General features: G+C 37.4%; 1 protein-coding gene and 1 long non-coding RNA gene across 9 annotated transcripts in view; one reads left to right on the top strand and one right to left on the bottom strand.

The window, feature by feature from the left end:
• Window positions 1–7873: 7873 nt before the first annotated feature.
• Window positions 7874–24692, bottom strand: part of MCTP1 (multiple C2 and transmembrane domain containing 1) — a 534454-nt gene continuing 517635 nt past the window's right edge. For 7 of the 8 annotated variants that reach the window (XM_040448370.1, XM_040448398.1, XM_040448391.1 and 4 more), the window contains 4 exons: window positions 23959–24068; window positions 19517–19626; window positions 10882–10979; window positions 7874–9903 (listed from right to left, as the gene is read on the bottom strand). In XM_040448370.1, coding sequence (XP_040304304.1) covers window positions 9832–9903; window positions 10882–10979; window positions 19517–19626; window positions 23959–24068 — 390 coding nt within the window. In that variant the 3' untranslated portion in view covers window positions 7874–9831. The remainder of the gene's footprint in view (window positions 9904–10881; window positions 10980–19516; window positions 19627–23958; window positions 24069–24692) is intronic. The other variant, XM_040448423.1, reaches the window with a different exon arrangement.
• On the top strand, window positions 10145–12467 carry LOC121012976 (uncharacterized). Its single transcript, XR_005782432.1, has 3 exons — window positions 10145–10307; window positions 10585–10654; window positions 12236–12467. It is a non-coding gene; the product is annotated as an uncharacterized LOC121012976 (long non-coding RNA).

Here is a 24692-nt window from a genome sequence, read left to right as displayed (position 1 = left end):
CCAAGATGACCAGAAAAGCATTTATCCTTATATAAATCAAATGTGAAATTAATCAGTGTTTTTGTCTCTTGAACACCTACTGTATTCCAGGTGGTGTGCTTAACAGGGCTGACTACAATAAAAGGAAAAAAGCTTACAGTCTAGGAAGGTAAACTAGATTGAAATATTGTTACTTTTATTGTCTTCTGTATAGGCTGTTGAAAAGCTTTTCAGTTTGTGTGTTTCTATAATGTGTAGTATATTAGATCTGAAAGTTTAATCCTTTGATCATTAGGATTTTAGCAATTCTGTTTTAGAGTGAGTATAATGTGGGGGGTGTGCTTTTGCAATCTTAGGGAATTAATACACATTCCAGGTAAACACAAATGCATTAATGCTAGGATACTTTATATAAACACCAGGAAATGTTTGCCATTGCTGTCTATGCTATTACAGAAAGTTAAATGAATACCTTCTCATGAAAACCCCATTGTTGGAATGTGCAATCCATATGCCTTTACACACCTTTCCAGTTAAGTTATGAACTTGATGAGAGCCTGTCACTGTTGCTCCTGAAGCAGTAAGAAAGGGTCATCTTTGAGTGACATGAGGCTCTCTTTCCCTCAGGCATTTATCACGCAGCTTCCACGCCAATCTCACCTCCTGCTGACGTGGAGCTTGCAAAATTCTGAATGATAATTGTTTTTATAACAAATGTGGATTGAGTTAGAAAGGTTGCGGGATGGCATTATTGGAATTAGGCTGTGCCTGGTGTTGTCAAAGTGTAGACATCAGTTCCATGGAAACATTGAATACTTAACTCTTTGTTGTAAATCAAATCATGTTATCAAAAAACCTTTTGGGTTGAAATGAATTGTGGTGGGAGGATATTCTCTGGCAATTATTTGCTCTGATTCAGAATTAGAAATTATTAGACTAAATTAATTGGAAAAGGTTGTGGGATTGTTTCTGCTTAGTTCCAAAGCATGTATTTTCCAACTATTGCAAATTTTACTAAAAGAAGACCTTTTTCAGATGAAACAAAAGATTTTTACCATCATGGATCACTAGATTTTTTAAAAAGTTTCTCGTTTTCAGTAAGTGCTAGTCTTTGAATCATGCTTTCCAGTTCATGAAAGCCTCAAGCAACAAACGCCCATAAACATCTTTGTTTCTTGAGACCCATGAATTTATGTGAATTGTTAAGAAGGGGGGGAAGACATACTAAATTAATTGAGAATAGAGGCCTCTTAATGTTTCCCAATCACAAATCCAAATGATTAGCTTTTTATCACAGAGGAGTCTGCTGTTTGGGAGTACTTTTGTGTTATAAGCAAAATTATAATCTGATATATAGATATTTTCCAATATTTTGTATGTTTGAATTAATTACTATAGGCCTTTTTTTTTAAGTGTAAGTGTATAGTTTTTGTTATAAATTCACTTACACTCTGTGTTTAAAAAAAAAACTAAAACATAACTCTTAGGACTAGATATACGTGATTTTTTTTATAATGTTGTCTTTGTACTGTTGAATATATATATTTTTTCTTGTTTAAAAGAAATAGAGTGAACCTATCTGGGTTTTTAAACTGCTTTCCTGAAATAAGATCCAGTAGTATTAAATTGGAAGGTAACCAGTAATCAGTTATTATAAAACCAATACTCCTAATAAAATAAGTATATAATTTGTAGATCTATGTAGTGTGTGTGTGTGTATATATATATATGTATATATGTGTGTGTGTGTATACATATGTGTGTGTGTGTGTGTGTGTGTGTGTGTGTGTGTGTGTAGCTTACAACATGTAACATTGCTCTTAGTATAGACCAAAAAATAAAAGTTGCTTATTCAAGCATTTACAATTAGCTGTCTCCAATTACAACTGACACAAACATTTCCTCCAGTTTTTTATCATGGTCTCCAAATCTTGTTAGGATATGAAACCCAGATTTGGTAAATACAATCTCCTTTCTTTCAAAAGCATCTGAATTGGAGCAAATGAACATTTATGCATAATGGGTGTTAAACATTAATAGAGAATGGCTAACTGCTTTGGAACATAGAATTTAGTTCTACTGAAGAATGTGGTGGGTTTTTTTTTTTTTTTTTTTAATGTAGTTAGGAATTCCAGCAGGTAAATTGCACTGAACAGAAAATCTGGAATCCAGCTTTGAATTTACATCTATTATACTATCATTTATCTTAATAGTAGATGAACTGAAATTTCCAATGATTCTCCATTTTTTTCTGTCCTCAAAATGAAATAGTCCGGTTGAAAAAATCATTAATCTTCAAGTGGTGACAGATAAAAAGGACTTAGTTTGTTGTCAGTACTTCTCAACTTAAAGGTTAGGTCAGCAATGGCTTATGTCATGACACTGATAAATTTTTCTAATGACCAGAATAGTTTGATTTATAATAGTTTTTTGTTTTTGTTTTAAGGAATATGTATCTTTGCTATCTGACTCCATCCTAAAGATGCATTTCTCTATTTTGCGTTCTTTCTTTTTTTTACAACATAGAGGTGAAATGACAGAGCAATAAGTAATAGTAAAATTAAAATAAGCATTTTAAGAGCTTTTCATGAATTTTTAAAAGCATAATTGTAAAGATGAAAACTGGGCAAATGGCTAAGGGGAAAATGGTCAGGAGTCTTTGTGGTTTAAAGGACTCAAGAGGGTAAAGATTTCTGTTGACTGAGAAGTTAATGAAAGTATAAAATCAGACAAAAAGCATATAGGCAGATTTCCTAATCTCAGGAATAAACTAACCTATCTTTGAAATTTTTGAATAATGTTCATCAACCAAAGGGTCAAGATAATTGTTTTGTTTGAGGGTCTTTTACTCCATTAAAAATAAAGGAGAATCAAAATCCCTGGTTTACTGGTATTATCAGAAATAGGCTATCTTGACTAGCAATATTCAGGCCTTTCTTCAAGGTTAGGCCAATCTAGTTTCTTTCCCCATGACTTCAGTTCCTTTACTCTTCCTTGCACAATACTTGTAAGTTCATAGTCATGTTATTGGAGGAAATGGGCTTAAGGAGAGGTTGAAAGCCATTTACAAAAAAAATGGTTAGACTGGTTTTCTCTCAATGCCATTTTTCTTGACTAATTTTTGTTCTTTTTTAAAAATAGGATGTAATTAAAAATTAAATGTAATTAAAAATTAAGTAAAATTACGTAGGGGAATATATTATAAGCAAATATGTTGCTAATAGTGGTTGTATTTGTGATAGAATTTCAAATATTTTCTTCACTTCTCCAAGTTTATTTGTAACATGATTCATATTTATAATGCCAGTAACTCATTTATGTTTTAAAGTAATGCTCCTAACGTAAGATTCAAGTCTTGAAATTTTTCTAAAGCTCTTAATCAAAATGGCATCTACTGGATTTTTAAAATATAAAGTATATCTGTGATGCCTGGGGGCTCAATTGGTTGAGCATCCCACTCTTGATTTTGGCTCAGGTCACGATCTCACGGTTCACGAGATCAAGCCCCACATGGGGCTCTGTGCTGTCAGCATGGAGCCTGCTTGGGATTTTCTCTCTCCTTCTCCCTACCCCTTCCCTGCTTGTACACACACCTAAAAATAAATAAACATTAAAAAAATAAAATATAAAGTACGTTTCTAAAACACGCCATTTTTCTTCAGTGAAGGATATAATTAAATACAGTACCATCTAATGTAGATCTCAAAAAAATATATGTGGACTGTATGCCTCACCCCACCTTTGTGAATCATTTTACTGATCATTTTACTCATTTTACTGATAAATGCTGCTTCAGTCTTCTATTCTAAGCCTCTTCCAAGTAGTGTTTAGGGTGGGGTCATTAGGAAGATTCTTAAATTATTAAAGATTAAACTTCTTCATGTAGAAACCTTGTGGAGTCATGATAACATAGCTTCACTATGAGCCTTTTCTGATTTTAGAAGTATTCATGGGACCTGAAGAATTATTTTCTGATTTTTTTTGTTGTTGTTGTTATTTTTTTCAGATTCAACACCAAAAAAAGCAGGGAAAAACTAAAACTCAATCAAGGCTGTAGCTTAAATGCATTTGAAGGGAGTTTACTACTGTGTTACTGGGCATTTTTTTTCTTGTATCATCAACAGACTTGGAAAAAACTCACTTTTTACTATAGATTTTACTCTATACAACATTAATGCAGATACAAGCAGCCGGTGTCTACTGAGAGAATTCTTACCCTCTTCTCCAGAGCATATTATTTTGCACCTCTTCTGTGAAGGCTAGGAGAATGATTGCTTGTAAGGTACTATTTTAATAGTACAATTCAAATTAGAATATTTTAACAATTACTTTATATGAATTCTGTGGATACCTGTAATGTAACCATAATGCAGTGGTGAGTATTCCAGTAATTGTTTTTGGAGGGAGATTTCTCACCTGCTTGTCCGGTTTGTCACAGTCACGGGAAGTCATGCGTTATCAAGTACTTCTGTGTTCTCCGTATCAGCTTCTAGTGCCACGAGAGGGGTGTGTACCTGCTGCCCCACCCCACAAGAGTTAGCGTGCCTGACTCTTGGCTATCATGTGCCAGATGTTTTGTGCTAACCCCCCAAAAAGGTTTTCTCTGTTAAATCTGAAAATGCATTTTTTTTTTATCCTACAGGGAAATTTTTAAAGTAGTGTTCAGTAACTTCAAATGAATAAGATGGACCGTCACATTGATCTATTTTAAAACTACTTTTTCAAACATATGAAGTATTTGACTTTTCCCAGTGGGTTCCCATGTACTTCAAAGACCCTGCTGTAGTTTGCTAGTTCTCTGTGTTAATAGAATCTTCCATGTAAGAGTTCCACATCAGAGGCAAGGAGTAAGTATACCATTGTGTAAGATTGGGTCAGAACTTGGGTCAGTTACCTATCGTGTTACACAACAGAGTCAACAAAAGGACAAACATTATCCCTCTCTGTATAATAGAAAATAGACACATAAGTCTTTATCAAAATTTTCTGAGAGTTTATAAGTTCTTGACACCAATAAGTTGCTTTCTGTGATTTCAGTATTACAGGTTACACAGATTTTGTCTTGTAACAAAATTTTGCTGTACAAAGGAGGAATGTTTTGTGCGAATGATGTAGAGTTTAGTTGTAAGGTTTCCAGTTCTCTGAATGGCTTTATTAAAAGATCTCTGAACTTGGGACACACATGGGTATTTCCTCCCTCTCAGCCCTCTTCTGTAGTCCAGCTGCCTCAGTAATTACGCTTGACTGTTGTCTCAGGTGGGTCTCCTGTAATCAAGAGACACTTAAGCATGGTTGGGGCCAGGTGTGCCCCTTTCTCTATGCTGTGAGCCTTCCCCTAAACTTGTTACCATTTGAATTTTAGCAAAATAAAATGTCTCAAGTTGACTCATGCCTTTGTGAAGCTTGTCTTTGATAATAAGTGGAACTGAGTCTGTATTATCATCTTGGCACAACAGCAGCAACCAGCCAGCTCTTGGAATCTCTCGTGCTTTCCTCCTAAGAAAACAAGAGGTGGTTTGCATGTTCCTTCATTGACTCAGGTTGGTCACTCCTTTTCTCTCTTGAAGGAACACTGAAGAATCTCCAGCAGGGGAGAATTATGTTGCATTTTTACTTTTGCTACAAACTGAGAAAACTTTGGCACAGCTACTTACCTATTTCTGTTCTCCTTAATACAAATAAAACATTCATCTTAATATACTAATGCTGTTAATTGACTAGAGCAGAAGAGCAGTGCCATTAGATACTTTTTTAAAAACGGAGTTTCATGATTGTTCAGTAACATTTGGAGACACAACCATCATATAGATAAAAAACCGTCTACAGAAATACTGCTTGTGCATTTGAAGGACCACTTCTATGCTATTAATTTAAAATGCAAAGGAAGAAGATCTTGATAAATTGAAATCGTTTGAGACCACTTACATATTTGATTATTGCACTTTTTTGATTCCAAGCACAAATCTCCTTGGAAATGTGGGTATATAATCATTAACTTCCAGCAAACCATTCACAGTGGTGGTAGTTTCTGCAGCAAGTGACCACTTTGGACATTTAATGTTTGGTTGTTTTTTGTTTTTTTGTTTTTGTTTTTGCATAGTATTCTTACATAACAAGAGATTTTGTTTGGTGTTTAATCTCAAAGATTCAGCTGAAATAACTTTTAGAATGTGACTGCCACTGTACAAATGTAGAAACTGAGTCATAAGAGATAACATTTTCTCTCCAAAAAAAAGAATGGTTTATGTTTTTTTCTTTCAGTGAGTTACATCAGTCATCCTGGGAAAGAGAACTATAATTGAAAGGAATGACACTATTGTAAGTATTCATTACATTTTTTATGTAGTTTTAATTCATACTTGACTGAGCAATTAGAAAAGTCTGGTTCCAGATCCTCTAATCAAACAAATGAATTGGCATCTGTATACATACACATACTCACACATGACATTTAAAGCCCCAGAATTTAAATAAGCATCACTTTAATAATATCTGAAGCTCTTGCAAGAAATATAATGGTGGCTGTCTTTACTCTCTTACATAAAACTTCTGCATAAGACTAGTTAATACAAAATTAGACCACTTACAGCATTACAGCCATTTGGATATTAAAATGGAAAAATAAGTTCCCATGGTCCCTGGGTAAGAGTTTACTACTAATTTTTTTCATTTTTAAATATAGAATAAAATTCTATAAAAGATACTTTCCAGAAACCTGTCAATTAAATTTTGTTCTTACCTACTTTAGCTCCAGATTTGATTTTAATATACTGTCATTGGTTGGATCCTTGCTTGTGACAGGCAAATCATGTAATTAGGTACTTAATAAATGTATCACAAAGCAGAGTTGCTTAAAAAAAATCTTATTTTTTAATTTTTTAATGTTTATTTTTGAGAGAGAGAGACAGAGCACAAGTCATGGGAGGGGCGAATCTGAAGCAGGCTTCAGGCTCTGAGCCGTCAGTACAGAGCCCAACGTGGGGCTCGAACTCATGAGCTGCAAGATCATGACCTGAGCTCCAGTCAGGCACTTAACTGACTGAGCCACCCAGGTGCCAAAAAAAATCTTTTGGGGCACCTGGCTGGCTCAGTTGGTGGAGCATGAGACTGTTTGATTTCAGGATTGTGAGTTTTCAGAGCCCCAGTTTGGGTGTAGGGATTACTTAAAAATAAAATCTTTAAAAAAATTTTTCAACTCAGATTATCCTAGTGTATTCTATGGTTCAAATGTAATTTGTAATCCCTATAGCATCTGTCAGTTTGAGTCTGTGGAACAATACCAAAATGAACAAGTATTACATTCTTTTTATAAATGAAAAAGAAATTTAATATACTTTTCTTAGGAATTACCACAATTATTGGCAATAATACTTTCCCATGTGAATGACCTTTAGTGAGTTTACTCACTAAAAGATACTGAGGAAGGTATTAATAGTTGACAAGATTACTGTCTTTAGCAGTCTAACACCTATTTGGAGTGACATTTAATCTCTTAAATATATCTTGACATATTTACATGGAAAATCTTTAAAAACTAAAGTTAAACAGCTTTCAAAAGGCAAAACTGTACCTATGTGAGAAGGGGAAAGAGTTCAAATTTTATTAGACACAGTTTCTTCAGCCTGTGAATGTAGTACTTTTGAAAGCAATGAAGATCCCTCTGAATATCATTTCATGCCTCAAGATAGTTCTTCCTCTTCTATCAACTTCATTCCATGCTCAATCCTTTAAAGGCATTGAGTTTCATACAATAGGGTTTTGGCGAAGGTCCTATGTGTGCAAACCAAACCTAGTTCCTCTAAGTGAAGTGTCATTTGTAAGAATATGCAAACAATCCTCCAGCATTCCTCTCTCTACCACCACCACAGAAAAAAAAAAAAAAAAGTACAGATTATACTTAGAAAAGAGTTTTTATTTAATGCAGTGAATGTGTAGTTAACATTACCATTAAACTTAACATCTGAAAGTTGGTAGAATGAAACAAAAATTGGGCATCTGTTAATGGTTACTATGCACTAGGTACATCTGAAGTTGTACTATATCAGGCTTGTAGACATTTGAGTAGACACTGTCAGCACACAACATAAATTTCGCATAAGGTATAATCAAAAGGTATTTTGAACAAATTAGCCCATCCATAAACTTTCTGTAGTAGCATCAGCTTCATGGAATATTATGTCTAAGTAACAAACAGTGATGGTGTGCAGATATAAGCATGTCATTATAAACATGGTGAGCTAAATAGAGCATGTTGAGGTCAAAGCCTTTCTGTAGAAAGGGAATTTAATTGACATTCTCTTTCAAGCATAGTGTATAAACAGATCAAAATAGTTATATCATAAGAAATAGTATTTAACAACATAGCTTTAAAATAAAAATACTTTAAAAATTAGCTTTGATGAGATTAAATTTATTTTTTTAAAGAAAGAATCTTCCTTTAGAGTGAAATATATATATATATTTCTGTCTTTTCTACATTTTTCCATCACCCCCACCTTCACCCTATCCCAGTTATTAATAAAGTAGTGCAAAAACATTTTCTATAGCATTTTCACCCAAACTTAATCCTGTACCCAGTCAGGGAAGTAAAACATTCTCACCAAATTATTTGTCTCTCCAGAGGTATACTCCCTTGATTTATCAGGGAGTTAGGTACAAAAACTACCATAAGTCTTGGGAATGCAATTTTTAAGTACAGATTCTATGGTAAGTATTGAAACATTTTTGTAAAGACAAACTCCCCCCACCCCATAAGCAGTTGTATCTTTTTTTTTCTTTTTTTACAAAATAGGTTTCATGCATTCATATTATCAAGAATAGTTTTTCTATAAATTAATATAATGAAACACTAGCATATCACTTAGCACACTGCATTCTCCTTTACATTAAAATTCACACTAATAACAAAAATTATACTATGCATTAAAGCATTTCAGTAATTTAATGAGAAAGCAGATACTTTGTGAGAACAGTTGAATAGTAAATATTTTTAGATGCAGAGACACCAAAAGCAATACGGATTTAGTTTGCTAGTATTTGTGACAACTGAACTGGGTTGCTAACCCACTAACTTGATATAAATTAAAGTAGTGATAGTATAAAAATTCAGATAGGCAATCATTTATAAACCTGGCAGTATTTACGTGTAGTCCTGTAGAGATTTTAAGGTTTTAGATGGAATGATAGAAGGTTTGGAAGTTTTCTTTGCAGAGTATGCAGGATTATCTTGACAGAGTGACTGTACCTTCACTCATTAGCTTAAAATGAGCCGAGTCATATCTTTATAATTTGCACAGTAAGGAATGTCAGGATCTGAAGTAGAACTACTATGTTAAATTGAAATGCATCTGTTCTATTATTCAGATTTTGGGATCTCCCTTCTCTTTTGAAATGTATAAAACATAGAAAACTGTAATGGATTACTTAGCAGATAAAAAATAGTCACATTAAAAAAAAAACTTTAAAATCAAATTGACATTTACATTTTATGTAGATTTAATAGAGCACAGCTGAGCATTTAATGTGATATTCTAGTTCTTCCACTTGTAATTAGAGACGTGTATATCTCCCAGTGTTACCATTCTTATATTTGTTGTTTCAGTGTGTTGTATTATTATCCACAGCCACCAAGGCTTTCACACAGCAACAGCTAAACCTTTATCAAATTGAGTCTGTACAATGGAAGTATATTTTCAAAGACATATGCCTTTGTACACTATTTACAAATTCTCTCGATCATGATAAAAAGACAAAATAAATAAAAAGCAGGAAGAAAGGAAATGCTGCTGAGGCTGAAGGCTTTTTCTTTTATCTTCCCAAACAGATGCTGGTCTCCTCAGTGCTGGGAGCTGACTAGCCAAGATTGTTTTTCTTCCTTTTACATGGGCTATGAGAAGGATCTGGTTTCAGTTCTTGGTATTGCACCTGTTTAAACAGAGTTCAGAGAAAGACTGGTCAGGTGGTCATTTTCTGGCAAAGGAAGGAAAAGCAAAGGAATGAGAGACTGTGTTTGGAGTCAGGGGTGGGAAGAGTGCTCACCCTGGAAGCTGTATGAGATCTGCAGCTGGGATGCAGAAAACAATAGAGAGATACAGCAAGAATCAGAAGGGAAATCCTGCCAGAAATTACATGAGAGCCCTGATGTGAACTTTGGTTAATAGGCTGGGTCTTCACTGTCCGTAACACAAAGCAAAACCATCTTTATCTGTTTTGAAAGACTGGATAACGGTTCTTTGCAATTTGTTTGTTTAATACAGGCTTAATCTCCCTCCAGCCCACTCTCCTGTCTGACACCAAATCAAAAAGTCAACTGAAACAAAAGAAAAAAGGTATTGCTGCCAGTAGCTTTAAGATTTCGATTAAAAACATTTTTCATTCATTCTGAAAATAGTTGATGATTAATGGGCATTAGTTAACCTCAAAGAATTTTAAAGGACTGAGATGTGCCCCAGTCTTCAAACACCGGTTTTTCTCCCTGGCCCCACCCCCCACTAGTCTCCACGCAGTTTTAAAACTCAATCCCTGCAGATTATGCAAAGAAAGGTTTTTCACATGTCCTTTGGCACTTCTGCTTTCATCATCTATAGTCCCATTTCCTCCCTTCAGGTAATGGTGACTTCCCTTCACAAACTCCAGCTGAACCTTCCTTGGAGGAAAATTGCCCCTAAGAGCCCGGGTAGGTTTTTGATGTAACTCTCCCTCTCCTTTCTCCACTCCCCATTCTTTATAAAATTCTTCTTGGACAACACCCCAAGTGGGCTACTTTCCTGAAAGGCAAAATCTGCTACAGGCCTTTTTCACTTTAATTGGTTCTTCTAAAACCTTTGAAATTAAAAGAATTAAAAGTTAAAACCCAAAGCCATACAACATTAAATAGTAGTAACAGTAGTGAAACCTACATACCACTTGTACATCTGAAGGGACTCTGGAAAGGAAGTCAAGTAGTTCATTGTTATCGATTGCATATGGACTCCGCAGCTTTTTTGTAAATTTATTGATACCTGAGAAAGTGATAGATCAAAGATGATTGAAATCTCCAGTTAGGAATTAATCATGTATATTTTTTATATGTCGCAGTGACTTAAAGATCTGGATTAAGGTGCTCTTCAGTCTTGACTGAATGAAGCAGTAAACCCTTTTTTCTTCTTCCCTCCCTCTCCTGTTTCTTTCTCTCCTTTCCTTTGTCCACTTCCTCCCTCCATCCCCACTCAATGGCTGCTCTGGTTTTCTCTTTGTACTTTAATGGCTTCTTCCCCCACAGGAAAGACTTTTTATCTGGAAAACAAAAGGCAGTTGGCAGCACCTTGCACTGCTGCATTTTGCTTCACCACTCAGTCTCACGTGACTAGAAGCCCTGTTTTAGTGTTCCATCTACTATGAAACTTGTCTCCTTACATTGTTTTCAAGGCAAAAATTCTGATTTACTGGTTTTCCCTTTTTCAAAAGATAAACCTTACTGGGTTTTGTTTGGTTTTTTTGGCGGGGGGGGGGGGCGGCAGGGAGGGGGTTAATATGCAAACTAAATGTTTAGAAGATACTTGTCCATGTGGGTTTTTTTTTCCCCTCAAAATGACCTGAAATGAGAGTTTACCACCAGCTTTTTAAAAAAATGAACCTCTTTTAAAGATGGTGATGCAAGAAGATCCTGAACTCTCCTCCCACACATTAGGTGCTGAGAGAAGGCTTATGTCAACGCAGGTAGGAGAGGCTGGGACACAAATCTCATCATAAACCTTACCTCCAGCATGGCAACCCATAGTCAGGAACGAACTAAAAACCTGTAGTTTCTCCCTGAGGACTGAAAGGTTTGAACCCCACATCAGACACGCCAGGCTTTTAAGACATGCACCTAAGAGAAGACTCTCCAAAACATCTGGCTTTGAAAAACAATGGGGCTCATGTCAAGGCTACAGTGCTCTGAGAAATGGCTCTTAAAGGGCTTGAATGCTTGAAGTCACCCCCGTGCCCAATATGGAAGCAGGTAATTGAGGGGTGCCTGGACTTTGTATGGGAGAGGCTCATGTGCTGGTCTTGGAGCATCAACTCGAGAGGCAGGCACACATTCAAAGGACAGCTGGAGTGCTCTGAGGGCCAACGACAGGGGGTGCCATCTTTGTATTTTCCCTCTGCTTTGCTCCAGCTGGTGTGTGCCATCTTCATCCTCTCCCTTTGCCACACTCCAAAGTGTCAGTACCTCCCTGAGGGAAGCTTTGACACATGTATGGTGCCCCAGTTTTATGTCTGGTTTTACTTCTAGGAGGTGGCTCAGTATGGTGACGTAGGATGATCTTGAACTCACCTCCTCCCATGAACACACCAAATCTACAGCTACATATGGAACAGTTCCCTCTGAAAAAGACCTGAAAACTAGTTGAGCAACTTCTTCACATCAGGCAACAAGGAAAAGGCCAAAGTGAAGTGGGTAGCAGAGGCTGAGACACGGTCTCTACCCCAGCAAGGCAACCCACAATCACAACGTAACTCACAAACCCGGAGCGTCTCTCTGAGGACCAGCATGTGATACCTTGTGTCAGGCACCCTAACTTTTAATTCCTGCACCTAACAGATGAGCCCCCAACACATCTGGCTTAGAAAACCATGAGCCCTAAAGAGCTGTAGTGAAATGAGAAATGGCTCAAAGAGCTAGTGTGCAGACTCTCTTGCCCCAGGGTGCAGCACAGAAGCAGCCATTAGAAATGCACCCAGACTTTAAGAAATGAAGATCTTTCCTATAATCTTTAAGCTTCAGCTGGAGGGGCAGGGACCTGCTGGGACACTCTTCTGCTTGTGGGTGACATATTTGCACTCTCTGTCTGCCTTGTAAAGCTGGTGGGTGCCATCTTTACCCTCCAACTGGCAGGCACCATCTTCACACTCTCCCTCTGCCACGCTTCAGAGCACCAGCATTTCCTGGACGGGAGTTTTTGCACACATCTGGTGCCTTTGCTCTTGTGGCTGCCAGCAAGGGGACACCCCTTGATTGCTGGGCTCAGTAGGCCAGTATTGCTTCCATTCCTGAGTTGCACGGGACTCTAACAATCAGACCATCCTTGGCAGACGACCATCCCCAGGACACTGTACACATAGCAAAGGGAAAGATCCTCCCAATTGCTCAGAGAAAGAAGCCTATTTGCAAGCTTTGGCCTTCTGGGCCACCTTCTGCTCCAGCACACTTAGAATAATGTGTGGGAGAGTTCTCAGGGAACAGAGTCCAGGGGATACGGTCTTTGCACTCTCTGCCTCACTAGAGCTCATAAATATCTCCCTAGGAAGGTGCTTATATCCTTGTTTGACACCCTTGATTTTTTGTAGCTGCTTTTGGTGGATAAGGTGCTACTTGTGTTTCTGAGTCCCACACATTTCTATAGTCCCAGGCTACAACACACGTAGTCTGTGAAAGAGAACTATTTGTCCTGGAGCTGCAGGCCTACATGACAAGCTTTAAGTTTGGCATACATCTACAAGCTTAGAGACGTGCTCTGAGGAAGTGAGTGCAGCAGGGTGTCATCTTTGTGCTGTCCCTCCACCTCACTACAGCTCCCTGGCATCTCCTAGAAAGGAGTTCACACATTTACCTGGAGCCCCAATTTTAGTCACTGTCTCCCAGGGGATATTCTCTAGATAACCTGGTTCTAGTGGCTAGAGGGGCTTATGTGCAATCCCATAGGAATTATAGATATATATTTGCATTCTTTATATATTTATATTTACATAAATTTATAAATATGCATAAATTTATATGTGTGTGTATGTATATATACACACACACACATATATATATTAAATATATATATATATATATTTAAATTGCATTCTTTAACAGCTGCTGCCCGAGGGTTTGGTTTCCAACCAGCCTGAATCTAGGTACTAACTGGTCTTGGCACACCATCAACTACAAGGAGCTATTAAAATAAGCTACTCAGACAATCAAAAAGGTTAGAGAGACAACCAAGAGCTAAGGCAGGGTTGAATAATAAGGTTTACCTCCTAAACAAGGTGAACCTTTCAAGAATGGGAGAAGTGTCTTTTCATCTAATGCACAGAAAACAACAGTCAAGGCAAATGAAGAAACAGGAACATGTTCCAGAGGGAAGAAAAAAATAAAAATCTCTGGAAAAACCTTAAGGAAGATGGTAGGTAATTTACCTGATAACAGTCCAAAGTAATGGTCATAATAATGTTCACCAAATTCAGAAGACTAGAACACAGTGAAAATTTCAAAAAAGAGATGGAAAATATAATGAAGTACCAAATAGAAGTCACAGCTGTAGAATCCAGTCACTGAACTGAAAAATACATTAGAAGGGTTCAATAGCAGACCAGATGAAACAGAAGAAAAGAACAGTGAACTCGAATACCTGGCAGTGGAACTACCCAGGCAGAGGAGATTAAGGGACATGGGGCAAAACCAATCATACTAACACAATAGGGGTCCCAGAAGGAGGTGAGAAAGAGAAGGGGGTTGAAAACTTCCCTAAACCTGGTAAGGAAACAGGCATCCAGATCCAGGAAGGCCAGAGAGTTCCAAATAAGAGGAAGGCAAAAAGACCCACACCAAGGCATGGTTTAAAAGAGAAAAGGTAAAGATGACCAAAAAGAAAAGTCCTAAAAGCAGCAAGAGAAGAACAACTTGGTAAGTAAAGGGAACCCCCATAAGACTATAAGATTTTTGTCAACAGAAATTTTGCAAGCTGGAAGGGAGTGGCACAGAAGCTGAAGGAGTTCACCACCATGAAACTGGCCTTACAAGAAATGTTAAAGGGACTACTTTTAAGCTGAAAAAGGATGCTAATTAGTTAAAAAGAAAATATGAAAGTATAGATCTCACTGGTAATGGTAAATGTATAGTAAGGGTAGTAGATTAATCACTTACAAAGTTAGCATGAGGGTTAAAAGACATAATAAAACTACAATAATTGGTTAAGGGATATTCAAGATTAAAAGATGTTAAATGTGGGACACCTGCGTGGCTCAGTCAGTTGAGCATCTGACTTCAGCTTACATCGTGATCTCTCAGTTCATGAGTTTGAGCCCCACATCAGGCTCACAAGCTGTCAGCACAGAGCCCACTTCGGATCCTCTGTACCCCTCTGCCTGCCCCTCCCCTGCTTGTGCTTGCTCAAAAATAAAGATGTTTAACATCAAAAACATAAAACACGTGGATGGAGGTTAAAATGTAGAACTTCAAAATACATCCAACCTTACAACGTTACCAATTTAAAATAGACTGTTATAAGTTGTAATATATAAGCTTTATGGTAACCACAAGGCAGAAAGCTCTACTAGATACACAAAGGATAATAAAGCAACCAAAGCATACCACCAAAGAAAGTTATGAAATCACATAGGAAGAGAGCAAAACCCATCTCTATATATATATGCTGCCTAGAAAAGACTCATTTCAGATAGAAGGACACAGAAAGTGAAGGAATGGAAACCAAAAGAAAACTGGGGTAGCTGTGCTTACATCAGACAAAACATACTTGAAAACAAAAACTGTAACATGAGACTAAAAAGGGCATTATGCGATGATAAAGGGGCCAGTCCAACAAGAGGACAGAGCATTTTAAAGTAGTTATACAGCCAACATAGAAGCACCTAAACATGTAAAGTCAATATTACCAGACATAAAGGGAGCAATAGCAGTATAATACTAGAGTACTTTAATACCTCATATCAACACATAGATCATCCAAGCAGAAGATCAATAAGGAAGCAGTCTTAAATGACATGTTAGACCACATGGACCTAACAGACATGTATAGAACATTCCATCCCAAAGCAGGAGAATATGCACTCCTCTCAAGGGCACATGGAACATAACATTCTCCAGGATAAATATGTTAGGCCACAAAACAGATCTTAATAAAACAGATTGAAATCATATACATCTGAAAAAGATGAAAAAAACCACAATGGTATTAAACTAGAAATCAGTTATAAGAAGAAAACTAGAAAATTCACTAATATGTGGAGATTAAATAACATGCTACTGACCCAATTTGTCAATGAAGAAATAATACCTTGAGACAAATGGAAATAAAACATACCAACATGTATAGGGTACAACAAAAGCAGTTATAAGTGGGAAGTTCATAGCAATAATGCCTACTTCAATTAAAAAAAAAAAAATCTCAAACTAACTTTACACTTCAAGGAACTAGAGAAGAAAACAACAGACAAAACCCAAAGTTAGTAGAAGGAAGGAAATAATAAAGTTCAGAGCTGGTTCTTTGAAAAGATCAGTAAGATGGCAAACCTTGAGTTAGACTTACCAAGAAAAAAAGAAGATTTAAATAAAATCCGAAATGAAAGGATGTGTTAAACCAGAAACCACACATGTATAAAGGAGCATAAGAGACTAGTGTGAACAATTACACACCGACAAATTGGGAACCTAGAAGAAATGACAAATAAAGGTGGTAGTAAGCTCCTTGACATTGGTCTTGACAATGTTTCAGAGTGGACACCAAAAAGCAAAGACAACAAAAGTAAAAATAAACAGGACTACATCATACTAAAAAACTGCACAGCAAAGGAAACCATCAATAAAATAAAAAAGCAACCTACTGAATGGGAGAAATATTTACAAATCTGATAAGGGGCTAATATCCAAAATATATAAAGAACTAATACAACTCAACAGGAAAAACAAAAACACAGTCCAATTAAAAAATGGGCAGAGGATCTTATTTTCCAAACAAGACCTACAGATGGCTAACCAGTACACAAAAAGATGCTCAACATCACTAATTATCAGGGAAATCAAAATACCTTGAGTTATCACCTCACACCTGTTAGAATGGCCATTATTCTTGTCAAAAGACAAGGAAGAACAAGTGCTGGCAAGCTTGTGCAGAAATAGGAACCTCATTCACTGGTGGTGGGAATGTAAACTGGTGCATGTGAAAAACAGTATGGATAATCCTCAAAAAAAAAAAAAAAAAAAAAAAGAAAAGAAAAATTGAACCACCCTATGTCCATACAGTTCCACTTCTGGATATTTAGCCAATGAAAACAAAAACACTAACTCAAAAAGATAAATATACCCTCCTGGCACATGTTCATCGCAGCACTGTTTATAATAGCCAAGACATGGAAACAACCTAAGTATCCACTGAAAGATTAAGGAAATCTTGCCATTTACAGTAACATAGATGGGCCTTGAGAGCATTATGCTAAGTGAAAAGAGTCTAAGACAAACATCTTATGATTTTACTTATATGTAGAATCTAAAAATATAATAAACCAAGCTCATAGATTCAGAATGGTAGTTATCAGAGGCAGGAGGTGGGAGAATGGATAAATGAGTTGAAGGGGTACAAATTCATGGGGATGTCATGTATAGATAGCATGGTGACTCTAGTTAATAATCCTGTACTGCATATCTGAAAGTCACTAAAGAGTAGATCTTAAAAGTTCTCACCATAGGAAAAATGTTTGCACTTCTCCATCTCTGGCAATGAGATTTTCAGAAAGCAATTTTCCTTTTCAATTACACAAAATTTAAATTTAATGCTTGCAAAAGATGCTGTGATTGACTTACTTGGATCACTTTTGGACTAGAGCAGCCAAAAACCATGACAGAGGAGCTATATCTGCCCATACTAAGTTATTCAACAGTGAATCCTCTGCTCTTACCTGAAGAGCAAATGTCGTTGGAGGGCAAACAGGGGAAATTGGAGCTATTACAGAAACAAAAACTGTAATGGGATAGCAATGTCAAAACAATACACAAAACCAGAAGTATCTGTCCCACATATTCTATGATACAAGGTAGAATTTCAGTGAGATAAGTCTACTCTGAAATTTATATTGCTCTTAATAAGTGACCAAGCATATTCACGTATACAAAATAAATTAACAGCTTTATATGAGATCAACAAACCGAGCTGTAACTTAGAGGATCTTGGCTCTTCTTCAGGAAGTTCAGCAGAATAAACTTCTTTTGCAGTCTTGAATTTGGTCTGTCTCCCCATGTGAGACCCCTGTCTTAAATTTCTGGTTAACATTTCAGCGATCACCTAGCACTAAAGAAATACTGTTCTTGTTTTATTTCATTTGATGAAACAAGAGGCCCAAACACATTCTCTTAGAATTACGTTTAAGACAGAGCTAGTGAGGCCACCCCAAGGTTACAGAGCCAGATGTTTGCCATGGGCTCTGCTTTTTGAGAACGCTGGGGAAACAGAACCAGAGGTTCACTACCTATCACAGCTGAGATGGCAGTTCTGACCCTAAGTAGGTTAGAGATAATAAACTGCCACACCTCATGCCCTACCCTAATTCCTTCAATAAAACAGCATCTGTTTTAAATACCAAAGGAAAGAATGAAAGACCTTGAACATACATCAGGGAAGCAAGAAGACTAGAAATGCTTCCCTCCTTGTGTAGTGAAAGTATATCTTATTTGAAACTGTTTAAATTATAACAAGGGAAAAAAGTAATCATCCCCCCCCCACTCCTTACTCAAGATGTAAAGTAAGGAGAGTGATGATAAAGGGTAAGAGGGCTGATTCAGGATATGACAAGATAGGCCAAAAAGAATAGGGAGACAGGAATCTGAAAACTGGAGGGTTTGGAGACCTCTGATCCCTTTTGTCACTTTTTCCAGCATTTCTTTAAAAATCTCAGAAAATAACAAAACATTCCTTTTCAAGTGTAAACGTGTGTTTTCTGGACTTAATACCCAATTTGGTTCTTTGCATTTTATATGTTTAACAATCTTAGGTGTATGCAGGCTGAGGGGGAAGTAGAGAGTCATACTTCTACTGAGTCATGTTTATGTATGTCATTAATGTAGTTTTATAGGTTAGTACATCTTACAGAAGGACAATTTTTTTCAAACCAAGAATTTTCTCAGATAAGGAACAGAAGCCCTAAAATAATGAAGGATGCTGAAACTACCACCTAAGTGGAGTCTAGGTCCACAGGAACTGTTGGCCTGCAGCATAACTGCGTTAAAAATTAGGACCAGAAAATACCACCTTTAAAGTGAACTTGCACGGAAGCAATTTTGTTTAGTATACATAAAGCAGGTTTCTTATTCCTAAGCAGCCTGTCAGTGCCAAGGACCCTTTTTCTGCCTCCTAAAGGTGACCTCTTAAATAGGCGGCCATACATAGAACTGTGTTTACGGACACTTCCACAAGATAAAGCACCACAGCACAAAAGCATATTGTCCTAAATGCACCATATGGATCGAAATGCCTCTGTTTACGTATAAGTGGTGAAAATAAATCAGAATGGTATCTAGACAAAGCTACACTTTGATATATGAAGAATCTGCACAACTACATGTTTACAGTATGATGGAGCCTATGGTGCCAGATAAGAAAAATGCATTTTGTAGGTAGACCTAAATCTTTATACTGTTGTGATTTTTAACTGACCTGTCTCTTTTCATCATGGAGTAGCTTCATGATAATAAATACAGGGAACTACTGACAGTATAACTCATTCCTTAAAAATAGTTTGTTCCTAGTATCTAAGGCAGTTTACAAAAAAAAAAAAAAAAAAAAAAAAAGGCTTTACTTACCCCAGACAAGGACAATGTATCTCAGTGGAATGAAGTACAGGATGACTGTGAACACACAGAGGGCTACAATGGCCAGCCAGCTTAAGAATGGGACAGTCCAGTTGAAAGTACTGAATAAGAAATTAACACATCAGCAATCTGAGCACTTGATACTTTTTTCAAGCAAAGATTAAAATAAATGTGATTCTAACCCACACTCTGGACTAGGGATCTAGTAAGACTGCATTTCTCTCTGGAATAGAAGGCAATTGTAGTAGACTGTCAGAGGACACAGGTTAGTCACAATCTGCTGAGTTTCATGAAAGCAGGGCCCAGGTAAACAAGGCTTGCCACCAACCCCTCCAGATTGTCCCAGGTGACTTCAGGGCCTCAAGTTGCACTAGACTCCTAGGTGGTTAAAAAACATTTTTTTTTAAATAGGTTTTTCTGCTTTTAAAACTAGTAGCCAATCTTGTTTCCTCCAAAATTTCATAGAGGAGAATGCCCCTGGGCCTACCATTCTTTCTTCTGTCAACTCACACTGGATTCCCGACACTGGAAATAAAATGTCAGCAATTGTCTGTAGACTTAAATCTTACACTGTTGTGTAAATCCTCTTGAGTTTAGAATTCCTTCGAGAAATACTCACTTTTCACTTCAGCTATGTTTCAAATGTAACTAGAAGTCAGGAAGGGGGAACAGAGCAGTTAGATTTGTAAAAATTCACCTGCCATCCTTGCCCTTCCCAGAAATACAGAGATAATTAAGAAATAAAGTCAGTAGTGACTCCTATTCTCCCTGTATTATTTCTGGCAAAGGAAAGCACATGGTAGATTTGTTGGAAAGACTGAAAATGGAGTGTAAGCTGGCAAAGTGGGTTACAGCAGGGCCTGCCTGATGGGTCTGCAGTGTTCCCATCCTGCTGCTGATTGATAATGTAGAGGGGTCAGGGAAGGCTGCAAGACTGAATGTTGACAGTGAGATAACATCAGAACAAAGGACAAAAACAGGATCGGTGAGGAAAAGTAGAAGTTACAAAAAAGTACGAGGAAGATGGGGAGGAATGTAGTGGGACAAAAAAGAAAATGACAGAGAAGTTTAAAAAGATGTAGAAAACAGGGAAATCGAACATGGAAATACTGCAATAGTTTAGGATTCTTTGTGTAGAAATTCTGTAGTGAATCTCACGGTTTTTAATGGAGAATGGCAAAATAATAACGGAACCATTGCATGGAGTCCACAATGTTGGGCATATAATTATGTCACCGTTTACAAGCATACAACTGCCTCAACAACCAGCCTCTGAGGAGGAACTAACACATACTGTTGAGTGACACTTTACTGCAGTTTAATGAAAAAAGCAAAAAAGATACCTATGTTCAGAGCCTAGATTCTGCCATTTGACTTTAGACAAATCAACCTTTCTGTGCCTCAACTTCCCCCTTTAAAAAAATTTTTTTTTCAACGTTTATTTATTTTTGGGACAGAGAGAGACAGAGCATGAACGGGGGAGGGGCAGAGAGAGAGGGAGACACAGAATCGGAAACAGGCTCCAGGCTCCGAGCCATCAGCCCAGAGCCCGACGCGGGGCTCGAACTCACGGACCGCGAGATCGTGACCTGGCTGAAGTCGGACGCTTAACCGACTGCGCCACCCAGGCGCCCCTCAACTTCCCCCTTTAAAAATGAGGACAGCTGTTACTGTGGTGGACTGATACTGATGGCAACACATTTATGTGAATCAAAGTGATATTTTTAGAGCTAATCAACTCTAGTAGTCTATTGCACTGACAAGGGCGCCAAAGACACTTCAGGAAAATATGAAATTATACATGATAGGGATAAATGTGAATGTTTTTAATTTTCTCTAATTTCCTGATAATGTATGTTATATGCACTTGGAGTGGGGTTTGTCCAGGGCAGTTTTTGCTCCTATAAAGGATGATTAAGAGATTTTCTTCCTATATTTCCCCTCGGCATAACACTGAGGTGTGAATCCTTAGCTTTGTGGGCATATACCTTGCCTTTTGTCTGTCTAGGGTCAAATGTTTCCTAAAAATGTTTTTTTTTTTTTTTTTTTAGTAAAAAAGGCACAATGAAATCAATCTGGTTGTCTTGTTTTCAGTAACTCTTGGGGTCTGGCTTTTCTCTTTGTTTCCTCCCCTGGCCAGAGTGAGCACCCTGTTTCACTGTCACCTGGTAAAGGATCGTGCCTTCCTTTCTTCACTGACACCTGTGCTTCCCTTGGTTCTGCCCACGTGTGGAGAGAACAGAAGGCTGAGGAGGGTCTGCTGGTTTTCCTGGAGCTCAGCTCAGAGCCATGCATCAGCACACCTCAGTGTGCAAGAGCACTGGCTCTTCAGTGAGAAAACCCTCCTTCTGGGCAGCCTCCTGAAGGGCTCCCTGTGTTCTCCTTTCTCCTTTTGGAAGGATAAATAGCAAGGAATCGCTACCAGTGTAGCTAATGTCAGAAAAAAAGACTGCCCTTTTCTAAATCCACAGTGCATCATGAAAACTAAATCTAGAATATGATCTTTCCCCAAAAAAGATGCAATTCAAGAAAGTTCTGGAATGATTATTTAGTAACAAGATGTAATTATAGAGGCTTTTCACTTTTTACTTAATCATTGCTTCTGAATCTGCCTTCTGAATAGATGCGTTTTATCTCATGTGACCCCAGGGGACCTTCTCTTTTTTAATATTCAAAAAACTGTGCAGGAAAGATGGCTTCTATAAGACTCACTGGATCCTATGCCTGTTTCTGTACCTCAGCCTATACCTATACCTCTGTCTATACCTGTGGAAAGTTCCATAAAACTCAGTTTTTCCCAAGGCTGTTCCACAGCCAGGATCTGGTCATATCCTCCAACTGGCTCTGATGTTTTCCAACCAAGCATCTGAGGTCCCCAACCACCTAGAGTTACAAAGAAGCCTTTTCCTCTCAGGCATAAATTTGCCTGACCTCAGAGCTGACCCAGTGTCTTTATGGTATAAATGAAATACTTCCATCAGGTATCAACACATAGTGTACCTCAGAGAAAGGACAACACTCAAAAGGGAAATGCCCTATTTAATTTAGGACTTCACACTATGCTCCAGTGGAAAGGGTGTGCAGAACAAAGGAACATTCTTAGAAATGGAAATAACATGGAGAGGAAGAAGAAAAAAATGTGGGACTTGGTCTTCAGATGTCTGAGACTAAAGGCTGCTGTACATTTGGAGTAAAGGGGAAGCTATTCTAATATGATATAAAAAATGGAAACTCAGCACCTATGCATAAGTGGAAATGTATTAAAAAATTATACAAAATAAAATGCATTATTCCTTGAAACATGAAAAGCACTAGGTGAATGACTCACACCTTTAGTTTAAATAATTTACTCCTTTCAAATGTGTATGCCCAAGGATTCATATCTGTAGAACACTTCTGGTGAATAATAATATGAATAATAATGAATAGATACATGAACCTAGAAAATGGAGGTTTATCCAGATAACAGCACCCCTTGAATAGACTATTTAGCAATTATTATGTAGGCCAATTTTCACATACTTTAGTAGTATGGAACCTTAGTATATTTTTAACTGGTCATTAAGACTTATAAATCCACATCATTGGATTTATAGACAGTTGTTTTTAAAAGTTCATCAGTAAATAAAACTATTGCAAGTAAAACACAAGTAATGTAAAATTCACAAGAATATTCTTTTTTTTTTTTTTTTTTTTTTTTTGGGACAGAGAGAGACAGAGCATGAACGGGGGAGGGGCAGAGAGAGAGGGAGACACAGAATCAGAAACAGGCTCCAGGCTCTGAGCCACCAGCCCAGAGCCCGACGCGGGGCTCGAACTCACGGACCGCGAGATCGTGACCTGGCTGAAGTCGGACGCTTAACCGACTGTGCCACCCAGGCGCCCCAGGTAATTCCTTTTTTAAGAATTATTAAAACTATTAGTTTATTTCATCTGTAATTATGATCTCAACTATTTAAATAGACAAGTTAAAAAATATTTTTGCAGAGTGCTCTATAAAATATGATTTTTTAAAAAATTTTAGAGTTACTCGATGACAATATGTCAACCTATAATAAAATGAAGATGTGTCTTGATTACCTGAAATTCTCGTCTAGTTTGGTTTATTTTTTTCCTATCACGATTTCATATTCCATTTAAGAACAAAGTCTTTCACTGTGAAAATGTGCTAAAATTTAGGACGGTGTTATTTCTTCAAAGCTACAAGTAGGACTTCTTTCCAACCAATATGTTCTAAATTTCAGGAAGGAAATTGACAGAACTTTCAGAAAACCAAAGACTGGCAGAAACAAAGTAAATAATGATGAAACTGAGCAATAGATCACCCAGAAGGAGTATCCCCTGCCAAAAAGAATGTGGCATTTCACCCTCTGAGAAACAAATGGACACTCTGTCCCACAGAAGGTCAGGGCTCACATGTCAGCATCACTCACTTCTTTATCCTTTCGCCAAAGGAAGCCACTTCATCTAGGATGTTCTGGACACTGATACAAACCTCCTGGATGGCATAGATTTTATTTATAAATCCCTTTTTTTCACTGTCCTAAAATACAATTAAGAAAAAAGAGAGATTCTGTGTGAGTAACGGTACTCTTCAGTGCTTGAATTCTTGAATTGTCCCTCTCTTACATTTTTAAACGTAAATAAGCTTCATCTCTGTGTATATATAAATGGATGCTTGGAACCGATAAAAATATCAGGGTGTAAAGGGAGATGGAGGACGAGGGGCATCCAGCATCATGGACCTATGCCAACATAAAGGTAGTTGCAAAGCAAGAGACTCCAATTCTGTTGATTTTGCCCTGATGAACAGAAACATTTTAGCCAGAGTTGGGGGGGGTGGGGGTGGGGGTGGGGAAGGATGTAAAGGTGTAGGAGAGAGGGCAGGTCTCAGAATAACCAAATCCGGAAGACCTGTGAGCAATGAAAACTGAAAGGGAAAAAAAAAAAAAAAAAAAAAAAAAAAGACAAGGTCAATGGAAACTAATCAAGTAAACACTTCCTAAGTAGTAGTTTAGGAAAATCAGATGCAAAGTAAGCCTGGCCCATCTCTTAAGTATAACAGTCCATACCTGATGCAATAGCATATGCTATTTTCGGGTTCTAACTAAACATTTCCCCCCCTCTTTGTACTTCGTTCTTCATTTTAAAACTTGTCCTGGTTTTA

Source organism: Herpailurus yagouaroundi, unplaced genomic scaffold, assembly GCF_014898765.1.
Source record: "Herpailurus yagouaroundi ecotype Mexico unplaced genomic scaffold, PumYag 29, whole genome shotgun sequence".
NCBI lineage: Eukaryota > Metazoa > Chordata > Mammalia > Carnivora > Felidae > Herpailurus > Herpailurus yagouaroundi.
This window is presented reverse-complemented; position numbering and strand designations above follow the sequence as displayed.